The 12,010-nt window shown below is 50.5% G+C and overlaps 4 protein-coding genes across 7 annotated transcripts; 1 reads left to right on the top strand and 3 right to left on the bottom strand.

Annotated features, from left to right (window-relative positions):
• Positions 1 to 712: 712 nt before the first annotated feature.
• FOIG_05229 (uncharacterized protein) lies at positions 713 to 3,004 on the bottom strand. 2 transcript variants are annotated; one of them, XM_031203747.1, is made up of 3 exons: positions 2,078 to 3,004; positions 1,638 to 2,014; positions 715 to 1,583 (listed from the first exon to the last, which is right to left on the bottom strand). In XM_031203747.1, exons 2-3 carry the CDS (start codon positions 1,686 to 1,688, stop codon positions 1,044 to 1,046), a joined length of 591 nt encoding a protein of 196 aa, XP_031067326.1. In that variant the 5' UTR covers positions 1,689 to 2,014; positions 2,078 to 3,004; the 3' UTR covers positions 715 to 1,043. The 2 variants fall into 2 exon arrangements, with proteins under 2 accessions (XP_031067325.1, XP_031067326.1); XM_031203746.1 differs by having other exon boundaries at positions 713 to 1,583; positions 1,638 to 3,004.
• Positions 3,005 to 3,214: 210 nt separating this feature from the next.
• FOIG_05227 (uncharacterized protein) lies at positions 3,215 to 9,594 on the top strand. Its single transcript, XM_031203742.1, has 2 exons — positions 3,215 to 4,779; positions 4,936 to 9,594. The coding sequence occupies exon 2, from the start codon at positions 7,932 to 7,934 to the stop codon at positions 9,081 to 9,083; it is 1,152 nt and encodes a 383-aa protein (XP_031067321.1). The 5' UTR covers positions 3,215 to 4,779; positions 4,936 to 7,931; the 3' UTR covers positions 9,084 to 9,594.
• FOIG_05228 (uncharacterized protein) lies at positions 3,791 to 7,728 on the bottom strand. 3 transcript variants are annotated; one of them, XM_031203744.1, is made up of 4 exons: positions 7,519 to 7,721; positions 5,122 to 7,459; positions 4,957 to 5,064; positions 3,791 to 4,898 (listed from the first exon to the last, which is right to left on the bottom strand). In XM_031203744.1, the coding sequence occupies exons 1-3, from the start codon at positions 7,539 to 7,541 to the stop codon at positions 4,957 to 4,959; spliced, it is 2,469 nt and encodes an 822-aa protein (XP_031067323.1). In that variant the 5' UTR covers positions 7,542 to 7,721; the 3' UTR covers positions 3,791 to 4,898. The 3 variants fall into 3 exon arrangements, with proteins under 3 accessions (XP_031067323.1, XP_031067322.1, XP_031067324.1); XM_031203743.1 differs by having other exon boundaries at positions 3,791 to 5,064; positions 7,519 to 7,728; XM_031203745.1 differs by having other exon boundaries at positions 3,791 to 5,064; positions 5,122 to 7,721.
• On the bottom strand, positions 9,072 to 11,261 carry FOIG_05226 (uncharacterized protein). The gene is made up of 2 exons (XM_031203741.1): positions 10,266 to 11,261; positions 9,072 to 10,220 (listed from the first exon to the last, which is right to left on the bottom strand). Exons 1-2 carry the CDS (start codon positions 10,856 to 10,858, stop codon positions 9,302 to 9,304), a joined length of 1,512 nt encoding a protein of 503 aa, XP_031067320.1. The 5' UTR covers positions 10,859 to 11,261; the 3' UTR covers positions 9,072 to 9,301.
• Between the last annotated feature and the right edge of the window lie 749 nt (positions 11,262 to 12,010).

Here is a 12,010-nt window from a genome sequence, read left to right as displayed (position 1 = left end):
CATTCCCAAAGAGTGCATAGTAAGTATGAAGACGTCCACGTAGAGTTTTATTTTACCTTTCTTCCGCCGAAAACAGGAGCTTATTGGTTGTCTTACAGGTACCTGTCCTGGCGCTCTGTACTGAGTTGGACTACTACATTGGTAACCAGTGAAGCTCAGGGGAGGTTGAAATCAAGGAAGTGACCATAGAATCATACTGATATAAGCATGAAAGAGTGAACTTTCCTTTCTCTTAGCCACCAGAGATGAGAAAGAATTGCATTATCATGACTGGAATGCGCATCTCACAGCACCTCCTTATTCCCGCCACTTGAGTCCAGAAGATCACTATCGACAAGAAAGTCGACTTGCTAGAAATTCTTCCCGCTGGGTTTGTAGTTGTGCCGTCAAGGTGTGATGGTTTCACTGCAAGTCATTGACTTGAACAACAACCTCAAGCTAGAGTGATTGAAAGACGAAGTGGAATGTCCAATATCAATAACCAGACGTTCAGTTTTAGCTTATATGATACAAGTAGAAGTTAGCCGCGACAGTAGCTCACGAAACCATAAATCCTGGGGCGAAACCGTTATGCACATCTCATGCCACTTATCGAGGGGGTCAATGAGAGTTGATTAAGCTGAAGGGAAAATCTGAGACTGCAACATATCACAGAGAAGAGCAGGCAATAGCATTGCATTACTCACGCAATTGAGAGCACAAAAGAGCATAAAGCACAGAAATTCATCATTTGGGCTAACATATAATACGAAACATCTTTATCTTAGTATCGAAGGTCGAGAACGTTTCATGTAAGTAATGCTATTGACAAAGTCACCGTTACAAAGGCTGCACCAGACATTGGCATCCCTCAATTCCAGATTCCCCTGTTCATCACACTAACGGCAGATGTGCAACGCTAGTTAATTAAGATCCCGAACCCTGTCATATCCTTGCTTCATCAGAATTGGATATACACAAGAGCTCCATGTTGGTTAAAATGATGGCGCGTGAAGATTTGACCGTTTATTTCATTATTACTGTTGTCTTCCGTAAATGCCAATCTACATGTTGGCAAAGAGAGCAGCACCACCCATAAGAGCACCCATAGCGACGGCAGCAGTGGGCATGGCACCAGCGTTGTCGCCAGTGGCACTGCTGGCGGCAGCACCAGCACTGCTCTCGATAGCACCTGCCCTGGAGGTGGCCTCGGCGATCTTGGACTCAATAGCCTCGCTGGCAGTACCAGTAGCAGTGGCGAGATCAGAGCTGAGAGAAGCAATCTCATCCTCGATGGCGCTGGAGGCACTGGCAAGAGCGCTGGTCACGCTGGCGAGAGCACTGGTGTCGACAGTGTTTGATCCGGTCTCGGTCTCGGTCTCTGCGGATTCGGTGACGGTGGAAGCATCAGTCACGGTTGTAGAAGCACCAGTCTCAGTGGCGGTGCTGATGCGAGAAGAGATATCGCCGACGCGAGAAGAGACCTCATCACCGACGCGGGTAGAGACGTCCTCAATGATAGAGGAGGCATCATCAATTCGGGAGGAAACGTCGCCAATGATAGAAGAGACCTCGTCACCGCCAGGGATGGAGATGGACTGGGCCTGTATTATGTTAGCAAGACAAGTCTGCGAACCTTAGGGAACAGAGTATTGTACCTGAGAGTAGGCAGCCAGGGCAGCGAGAAGAGTGACAGCAGAGTACTTCATGATGTTGGTGTTGTTGATGATGAGAAGATTGGACTGAGAAGTGCTTGTTGTTTGGTGACAGAGAGTCTGATCTCGAATTGGTTGGCAGCGATGGATGAGAGAGGAGGAGAGAAAGAATAGAAAGCCTGGAAGTCAAGACGTTTTATGGACACAGACCGAGACAGTTAGAAACGAACCATGCCATGCTATGCCGTCCATCTTGGCTGACTGCATTGCACTGGGGCCTTTGACGATGACTTCTATTCGCACACCCCCTTCACCCCGGACTGTCCGCCCTAGCTCCGGGCCTTGGCGATTCGTATGCTTGGAGAATGGTGGAGGCACGTCTATTCGTAGTTAGGCCATCGATCGATACAGCCAACAGCGCAGTTAACGGACCAGAAACGGACCTGTACCCAAATATTCGTGCTTCAGATTGATGTCAGTCAAGCTACTGCGGCCTCTGTACCAGTGCCATATGTCATACACTGTGCACCTAGTGTAGATATCGCCCAGTCCGAGCTGTTTTCTGGGGCGCTTTTGTGAATACGGCATTCAGAGCTTCCAGATGTAGTGGCCTCAGCTGCCCCCTAGCTTACGTCATGCAAGGCGAGGGAAGTACAGCATCCCACGTCTCAGCTAGCCCTACACGAGACCGCCGGGAATAATACAGCAAGTTCTCAAACGGAGGCCGACCCATTCTTTGGCAAACACCGTTTGTGCAGAGCTGAGCCTCAAGCTCACGCGGCATGTCTTGGGGTTTCGGGTATTAGGTACAATGGCCTAAGTATGTAGTAATGTTGAAAGGAGCGCAGGAACCAGGTCATGACTGTAGCCTGGACAGCTACCCGATCCATTCGAATCTTGAGGCAAATGCATAAATGATTTACCGAAACGACCGACTTTTGACATTCAAGCTCACGAGTACCTGCATAATATTCCGCGACCAGGGTTTCAGTGCCGTTCTCCGAGTTGTATCAGAAAAACCGGAAAATGAGCAGCGATGGATATTGAAATGAAGAACCAAGAAATGGGAGGCAACAGCTGCCTCGGACGGGCATTTCTTGGCTACCAGGTGAACCCTGTAGTTGAGTACCCAGTGACTGCAAATCCTCCATCATCTCTCATCACGATCTCGCGCATATGCTGAACAGGCGTGTTCATAGCGTTAGAGGCCTGCACGCTTCAAACATGCATCCGGGGGCGCCAAGGCGAGATTGAGCCAAGATTTGTGATTGGGGGCAACAAATTGGGGCGCCTTGGTCGAAAGCAAGAAAACTGTTAAAGCCAGCTCTAGTTGATGAAGCCGAATCCCGCGAAGTTTGAGGATAAACTTGTTCTGACGTTATAGACTAAAAAGAGAAGTGGGACTGAATTGAGTTGCGGATACGTCAGCCACGCTCGCCACAGCATCGGCTCTACCACAGCCACGCCCACCTAAGACGACATTCTGTAGCTGCGACGAAACCAAGGAAGCAGGGAGGAACTGAGAATACTAGTTTAGCATACAGACTTACTTCAAAGGGTGTTTGCTTGGTGTCTAAAAAGATGAAAGCGCCGGCATCGCCTTCTCCCTTTTCTCATGATCCTGCACTTAATCCTCCATTGTCTTCGCCTTCCCCAATGCCAATGCTAATGGACCTCTATCGCGCAATTTTAGGTGATTATTTGCGTCACGGTGGGCCTTTTGGGATGGAAGCTCCACACTTTGTTTGCTGGCTACTCTTTTCGTTACAGTTGAATCAGGGCCAACACGAGCCCTACGGCAGTCTGCATGGGGCCATGGGCCACTAACAAGGCCTTCTCATTGGTGAGCCAGCTTGGAACTTTGGGACCTTATAACTGTTCCCGTGATAATGATCCTTCGTCAGAAGGACTTTGGCCCTGTAGATATTGGGTTCAAACACAATCGAAATTATGGAATTACCTAAAAGACTGCACTGTATACGAGTGCATACTGTACTATGCTGGTATCGATGCAACACACACACACACACACACAAACACAAACGCGACACCCTGCAACTCTGGATGGCGTTAAAGGAAGCTTACTTCTCTGAAACAATGTCCAAGACATCCAATCAAACCTCGAACCATTTCCTGGAGAGAAACCTTGCGTTCCTGATTTCTTTGCTTCAGTAGTTGTCCCAGCCTCTTCAATAGCTGAACCGCGGAAGTCAGGAGGACTTGAGACTTTAAGAGGTCTGCTAACCACTAATGTTTGTTCGAGAAGCCCAAAGGAGTCTGAAGGAGTGCAGAGGATCGACTGATTGTCAGTCCCCGATACGACAGTGGAAACACCCGACCTGGGGAGAATCAGACAAGGGAGCCCTTGGCTTTCTTGATCTCTTCTTAGTTGCTGACAATATCACAGAATTGAGCAGCGATAGTTACATAACATACACTCGCACGCGACACCAAGGCAGAAGAGCCATCAGTTGTTTAGCCTACAGCGCCTGATTTTGGTGTCATATCGCACAAAGACCAAGCAATCAGCATTGATGCAAGGGTTTGAATCAGTGTATGGTGTATCATTGCAGAAATGATCTGTTCTGCGTGCCGATTAGGGCAGCATCGGTTCTGATTCAAGCAACATGCACAGTCATGAGGCTCGGAGACTGTTTGGTACCACGCAACATGTACGGAGTTTGCACATACGGATACCTCCAACACTCTTCTTTACTGGCCTGATCCAATCCGAGAGCTTCCCCTGTCGCGGCCGGCTTGGCTCAACGCCACACACGCCCCTCGAAGTCTCCACATCAACTCCATCTCTCCTCATCTTCAGTGCTCCATGATATGTATCCTGTTGCCATAACCCCGGCTTGGCACCTTGGATCGCCATTTCGACATTCTACTGCCTTGCTCGACAGTCTTGGCCAATGTTAGCCAAGACTATGCCGAGCATGGTCTGTCAATAATTCAAGCAGCTTTTTCAGCCTCGCTTCTGACGCCGTAGCCGACACCGCTCCTCATCGAGATTCAATGCAATGAACGCACGCGTGGACTGATCAAAGTATGGCTCAGTGTCCGTCCAAGTATGGCATGGGTTAAACGAAATGGGTCGTTTCGTTTGCCATTGGGATTGAGGTTCTGCCGACAAGCGAAAGAGGCAAGCTCAAGTCCATTTGCTGATATACAGAGCGACATACAAGTGGTGTGGAAACAACGAGGAATTCCGGTGGATTGCTTGCGCCATGGTCTTCGTGTCTTCAGTGCTTAGTCTGAAATCTGGAGAGTGTGTCAACGGTTTGCTAACCCCTAAAAGCATTCAGATTTGCGATCCCACTCATTTAGGCATGCCCTTCTTAAGCTCCTCCACTATCTCAGCCGCTTCCAATGCACTACGGGCCTCAAAGTCATATCGTTTGCTCTCGGTTGCTTTATACACAACAAGCTATTTGCGGCATTGTTAGAATGGTAAACCAATATCAAAGGAACAGCAAACTCTCACCTTGACATTCGTGGGATGTTTCCGGAGGACTTTGCACCCAACCACGTTACTAAAGTGCACCGTTGTTGTCTTGCCTGAACCGTCATGCAACGCCTTACCGCCAGACGCTGGCATGATATGAATGTACTCGCCGTCGATTACTAGAATGCGTTCGCTCATACCGACGATGCGCATGGGCTGCTTGCGCCAGACAGTGTACTTCTTGTAGCTGGCGTTGCTGAGCTCATCTTGCTTCAGCGATTCTCGCGCCAATGGGTGACTTCCGACCATCGGTGTTTGCGACTTCTTGCTGCGTTTCTGCATGGCCTGGTCGGCCAGTGGCAGCATCTTCGGGGACGAGCTGCCCGGCGAGCCGGTAATCGTCAACGGACCATCTGTTGCAAATCGTCGCCTGTACAATTCCAAGTCTGAGACATTCCCAATGGACGAAACTGGCCGGTCCAGCATGACTACCGCTCCTGATCCAGGAAGCTTAAGAACATGGTTGGCCTTGTCTAACTGTCTCTTTCGGCATACCATGTCCAGCACCTCAGCCAAGTAAGTATCAGTCATCACATCTAGTGTCACCATTTGGCCTGGTGCGACATCTGATGACATGATATGAATCCGAAGCAGCTTTTGCTGCCCTCGGGATGTATTGGGAGCTGCAGCAGGCGCCTGGGGTATGTCTGCTGGAGGAGCGTTCGACCGATATGTCGTTGTGACGATAGGATTTTGCCGCGGACGCTCCGCTAGGAACGGGTTGACAGCCGGCCCTGGAGTGCCTCGAGGAGTCGCGTCCGCATCTGGCTCCGTAGGAGTGAGAGGAACCCCCCCGCCGCTATCCTGTGATGTTGCTGGCTCTTCCTCTTCGTCTTCTTGTGGTGTGAGTGACTTATTCTCAAGGTACTCCTCCTCTGAAGCTTCTGCCAACGCAAAGTCGTCGTAAGCAGTTGAATTAGATCGCATGCGGCCTCCACCGCGCGCAGCAGCATTGTTAACCGTAGTAAAAGATGTCAACGGTTTCGTTCTTTCAAAGGGGGGGAAATCGTCGTCAACTTCGCCACCTTCTTCCACCATACGTAGAGTCCACCAGTTAATATTGAGCTTGCCCTTGGGCAACGGAGGTTCGAGTTTCTCCTCATTGTATCGGTATAAACTCAAGCCGATGAGGTCTGCAACCGTCACCACCCGCTCGGCACCTTGTCCGTCGTGAACACGTGGGCGGATAAGCACCTGGAATGGCTTGCTGGGTGTTTTTGAGAAAGGTGCATATATACGCACAGCAATAGAACCTTGCGTACCCTGCCCACTGAAATGGGCGAACTTCTGGAAGGGAATAGACGATTTCTTATCCTTGGCTTTTAGGGCGGCCGATAGCAAACTCTTGGGTTGGGCGACGCTCAAAGGTCTGATCATGCTCATCGGCCTGGGAGGTGGTAACGCTCCGAGGACAATGGGGTGCGTCGGCGGTTTGGATTTGCGAATGGTAGACTGGCGTACAAAGTTCTTGGGCGGTGTTCCCACAACCTGGCGGGTGGGAGAAGCATTGATAGCGTTTTCAACGCCATCAAGAATCGATGCCGAGTCTATACTCTCGGCGTAGTTATCAGACAAGTCGGAAGCCTCATCGGAATCTTCCTCCTCCTCTGGCAAGAGAGATGTGTCCGCTCGTTGAATACCGGGCGAGGGCTCCTCCAGAATTCTAGCCTGTAGCTTCGCAGCCCTTGCCGCAGCGCGAGCAGCTTCTCGATGCCTCTGGACTGTCGGAATATCGGTCTCGTTTTCGGATGATATCTCACTGCTGGTGACTGTGTCTCTCCGGGGCCTCTCCTGCACTGTTACCAAAGCTGACTGTGAGCCTCGGCGAGGCGCCCTTGGCGAGACAGCCCCGACTTGCCTCAAATTCGTGTTCTGTAGTGGTGACGAGCCCGCTCTGTGTCTGACCGGCATTTTTGCAAACTTGATCTGTTGCGCAGCCCGTTGATCCGTATCGTCGTCGCTCTCATCGCTCAAGTCACTACTGTCCTCTTCTTCCATCTGCTCGCGACGCCTGCGCCGCCTGGTAGCCATTCCTGGACCCATAGTATCCGAACCGCCCGCAGTGAGCATACCGCCATCTTCTTCCCCATCTTCGAGTGTGAGGCCAGCCTGCTTTGGTGCTTGGAAGTACTCGGAGGCAATCGCAGTAGGGATCGGAGGTGAGTGTGTCCGCTTGTGGTGGGACGAATTCGGTCGCCAGCCAGCGGCTTTAAAAGGAGCCGAATTTATGAAGCCATCGTTGACGTTTAGGAGTCGCTCTCCAACACCGTCTGCAATTTCGTCGAGGTAGCTTGTGCGAAGCTGGTAGGAGACGAGTCTGGACGGGACGTCAGCCTATGAATCTGTGCAAAGCCATTACCGAAGACATGATCGCACTCTTCAAGTTGTATGACGGACATAGTCGCGACTAATTATGTGTGATCGCTTCACCCTGTGAGGTCAAGAATTTCCCTAGAGCCGAGTAACTGCTTCAACATGTTTAACCCTGCCCCAAGCCGTGAATTGTCAAGAAATCGAGAATCTAAAGCAGGGACTGTATCATCGCTGTAACTGCTACCTAGTCAATGAGACAAGCACGGGTTGAGCCGTGGGGTAATCTAGGCACCTTATCATTCAACTGAACTCACCTTACCCTTGAGTGTGGAGCACAGCCTCGTTAAGATGTGGCTGCATTGCGGCACAGTCGTGTTAGAAGTGGAACCTTTCAACCTCATGTCGCGATGCTCAGCTTCGCGATTCTTTCGTACTTTCACTATTACATCAACTAACTAATCGAATAATCGACCACCATGGGCCTTGTCGACTATTCCGACTCAGAGGGCTCAGGCTCCGAAGCCGAAGCTCAAGCTCCCGTCAAACCCGCCCCTAAATCAACTGCATCTTCCAAGAAGCCTTTCCAAAAGGTTGTCGATAGGTCCAACCCTGGCAAAATCGTTGTCAGCCTCCCTCAGCTCGTCAACGATAAACCGCAAGCCGAAGAACCTCCAGCAAAACGGACCAAAACTGCCGGTGGTGGTAGATTCTCCGGTTTCAACTCGTTTCTACCAGCGCCCAAGAACGCGAACAAGCCCAAGCCCGTGGCATCGAGCAGTTCGACAGCGAGACCAACCTTTCAGTTCAAGACTAGCGCAGCTCCAGGATTTAGTAGAGGAACAGGAGGCGACCTGGACAATTCAAAGGACAATGCAGACGGCATGAGCCTACCGACGCCGAAGGCTGCCGCGCAACCACATATACCTGAAGGACAAAAACCAGCAGACGAGGTTAAGTTGGTGGGCAAGCCATTGATGTTCAAGCCTCTGTCTGTGGCAAGGAACCCCCAGAAGAAGAAGAAACTGAACTCAGGGCTGGCAAAACCAGCGCCGACTCCCACACATGAACAGGCTCAGTTGAAACCGGCTGAGGCAACACCAGAGGCCACGCCAGCCGTTCCCAAGAAGGTGTCGCTGTTCTCTATGCACACAGAAGAGACTTCTGAACCTGCAGAAAATAGTTCTTCAGGCACTTACGAACCAATGTTTGCGACAGCAGAAAGCTCATTGGCCTATGATGAGGGCGCATATGGCGACTATGCCAGCCATGCGCAAGCAGGTCCACCCGCAACAACATTACCAGGCTCTGAGTCCCTTGATACAGTAGTCGAGGACCTAAACCTTACCGCCGCTCAACGAAGAGAGCTCTTTGGCCGCAATGGCCTGGGCAACCAAGCAGCTAAGAAAGTTATCAATTTTAACATGGATAAGGAATATAGACACAACGAAGAGATTAGGGCCGCAGGAGAGGAACAGACTCACAACCCTGTGCGCGCGATCCAAGGAGGTGGAAAGCACAGCTTGCGCCAGTTGGTACAGAATGCGCAGAGCCAGCGTGAAGCTCTTGAGGATAGTTTTGCCAAGGGGAAGAATAACCGAAAGGAGGCAGGGAGCAAGTACGGATGGTAGTGATGATAATGATACCCAAGTTTATTCAATATATTCAAGAATGGTACTATCTATCCTCCCCCAACTTTTGTCCAGCATATTTACTCCACAAACATACGCCGTCCTCTATAACGCTAAGATCTAATATGCCAAGCATACGTGCAATCGAACAAAAGGGGTGTCTTGAAGCCAAACGCTCGCCATGCAACCGACAAAACAAAGCAAATAAGCCTACAATATCAAAAGATCTCAACTCCGGCCTTGCGACCACTCTGGAAGGCATTGTCTGCCATCATGAAGCCCCATTCTCCTCGCGTGGTGGGCGAAATATCGTCATAGTCATGCGGGGTTAACGGCCCAAATCTTGGTGATGCTGGACTCATGATGGGTGTTGGTGTGAGGGGACTGAAAGCGCTTCGATTGATGGGACCGGCGGTTAAGATTTGATCTATCGTCGAAGGTGGCTCCCATTGCTGCATTGTGAAATACAATTGATCTGTCGGTCGTGCCGTGCGATCGCCGTCTTCCTCCTCTTCTACTTCGGTCTGAGTTGGTGCTTCAGCTTGAGCTGGAACCGAAACTGGAGCTGGGACTTCAATTTTCTTGGGCTTCGGTTTCAGAATGGGCCCCGGAGTGAAATTTGTCTGGAGTTTAAGCAGAGGCTTCGGCGAGGGCGTCTTCCCTTTGGAGACAGCAATGCCTATTGTCGCCTCCTCAGCCTCTTCTTCCTTGTATCGTTCTTGTGAGTCGCTGATAGGTTGGATGGCTGGCTCCGCAAAGCTAGTAAGACCTGAGATACCACCATACTGCTCTGGTCCTCCATATGCTCGCCTATACATGCGATCAAGGTCCACAAGTGCCCAATTAGACACACTCAGCCAGTCATACGATCGGAGGATGGCGGTTTTCGAAACCTTTGCACCATTGGTTGCCAGTATGATACGTCGGAGTTCGTCAACGGCGTCTTCGAGACGGAGGTGGGATTTCGTTTTGGAATAGCTGGACAGGGCACTCTTGAGACTGTACAATCTATCAAGTGATAGAACTGTGAGGCCTTCGGAGCAGAAAAGGACCTCGTTCTGGATGATGGAGCTATGGATGAGCTGGTTCGTGAGCCCGCATGAGGAAGCTCTGACAGCAGGTGATAGCCACTCAGTGCTTTGGTGAGTTAGTTAGGTTCTATGGAAAACTGAGGTGTCTTACCCTATCGCGAACTTCTTCTCCGTCTTGGTCAAAATTGAGTTGAGGATCTTTTCGGACCTAGGGTGGAGCTCGTTGGTGTGGATAAGTCGCATACCGAAGCCTGACGATGCGCTCATCATAGAGCTCATGGTATCTGTGGTCGTCGATGATGCGGTGCAAGGTGTCATGGGAGGAGGAGACATTGGCGTGGAAGGTGAAAGAGGCCATCTGAACCGAGGGCTGGACGCTTCAAGCGGGGGGACCTGACCGGGTGAAGACAAAGCACTCCGCGGAGAATTCATCGACCGCAGGGATGTTGAAGAACCAGTTCTCACCAGCGATTTGAGCCTGGAGACAGGACCCTGAGAGAGGTTCAACCGAAGACCAGGAGATAGTGGCGAAGGAGTCGTCGGAGTCAGCAGACCCTTGGGAGGCACAACAGAAGGGAGTTGATAATCCCGACGGGCTACAACAAGAGTGATATGTTGCGACTTGCGGGCCAGACGCGAAGATACATGCTCGAGAGCCGGTGCCAGATGCGGTGGCAGGTGATGGGCATCGAGGATTGAGGTACCAGCCTCGAGGGGTGACGAGATCCTATCCTTGAGCGACATTTCGAAGTTGTGAAGTTGTGCTTCAGTAAATAGGACGACTTGACCTGGCCTGGTCTGATCTGGCGAAGAACGAAGAAAACTAACAAGCAACGAGGTACACTGAGAAGAGAGAAACGAAAAAAGATAAGAAGATATAACAAGGTGACCGAACCGAGCAAAAAGCCGCACAGCAGCTGTGATATCCTCACAAACTTGATGGTATTGTGAACCCGTCGTCGTCGTGATCCTGTGTCAGAAAAGTTTCAAGAGCAGAGAGCAACAAGTGGACGAAAAGAGTATTAAAAGAGATGACCGCGTCCAAGCTTATTCTTCCCCGGACATGTCTATCTAAAAAAAGAACGAAAGGCAGCTTGTTTATGTTTCACCATCCAGTCACTTTTCCCCTCCCCCTGGTGGCCTCTCACTGAGCGGCCCGCCTGATAACCTCGGTGGATGTGGACATGGGGGGGAACATGAAACGGAGGCGTGCCAGGATGAGTAAGGCGCCGTTGTCGTGTGTTGAAGAAAGGGAAATTGCAGCATCAATCAGTCGCAGTTGATCATAAGCGGTGATTTACCTCTGGTGGTTTACATCAAAATGCAGCCCCGCTGTGAGTGACCAATGCGGTTTAGTGAAGGGATCTCGGCGGCTAACGTGCATTAGTGGCAGCTCGGCTACTATTTTGAGCTGCTGGCGGGGTTGACAGAAAGGACCGTGATTGGCCAGCTCTAGCCTTATACTTAATTTAGAAGGTAGTTGGCGGCCTGGCAAGGCATGTGAGTGGCTGTATGCATGTGAGTGTGACGATGAACTCGCAGATTTTGATCGAGCAGGGGATATCACTTGTATTAATTAACTAATAGTTTAATATTGATCATGTTTATAGTGAGAAGCTCAACGATCAGATCGCCATAATCTAACGGAAACAAAATATCATAGGCCTGGATACACTGTATGTATTCTCCCTTGTTCTAAAAACAGTCTCTTATCCTTGTCCATCAACACCACTCCCCCGTTCTGTTCCTGCGTTTCCTCCCTACACTAACTTCGACACCAAGATCGCTGCTCCTGATCTCGGCAGTCGGGGTGTGAACGTGAACCAACAGTTCCCGTCTCCCGGGTCAAAACATCTCGATAGCTAGATAACAACACTCGGATCCTAGATATCTTTC

Source organism: Fusarium odoratissimum (assembly GCF_000260195.1).
Source record: "Fusarium odoratissimum NRRL 54006 unplaced genomic scaffold supercont1.6, whole genome shotgun sequence".
Lineage (NCBI taxonomy): Eukaryota > Fungi > Ascomycota > Sordariomycetes > Hypocreales > Nectriaceae > Fusarium > Fusarium odoratissimum.
This window is presented reverse-complemented; position numbering and strand designations above follow the sequence as displayed.

Coding starts and splice junctions, on each gene's coding strand:
- FOIG_05229 (XM_031203746.1), bottom strand. CDS start 1,688: ATGAAGTACTCTGCTGTCACTCTTCTCGCTGCCCTGGCTGCCTACTCT. Junction 1,584..1,637: donor CCCTGGCTGCCTACTCTCAG/GTACAATACTCT, acceptor AACATAATACAG/GCCCAGTCCATCTCCATCCC.
- FOIG_05228 (XM_031203743.1), bottom strand. CDS start 7,541: ATGTCCGTCATACAACTTGAAGA. Junction 7,460..7,518: donor TCCGTCATACAACTTGAAGA/GTGCGATCATGT, acceptor CGTCCCGTCCAG/ACTCGTCTCCTACCAGCTTC. Junction 5,065..5,121: donor AACATCCCACGAATGTCAAG/GTGAGAGTTTGC, acceptor TGCCGCAAATAG/CTTGTTGTGTATAAAGCAAC.
- FOIG_05226 (XM_031203741.1), bottom strand. CDS start 10,858: ATGTCGCTCAAGGATAGGATCTCGTCACCCCTCGAGGCTGGTACCTCA. Junction 10,221..10,265: donor GAGAAGAAGTTCGCGATAGG/GTAAGACACCTC, acceptor AACTCACCAAAG/CACTGAGTGGCTATCACCTG.
- FOIG_05227 (XM_031203742.1), top strand. CDS start 7,932: ATGGGCCTTGTCGACTATTCCGACTCAGAGGGCTCAGGCTCCGAAGCC.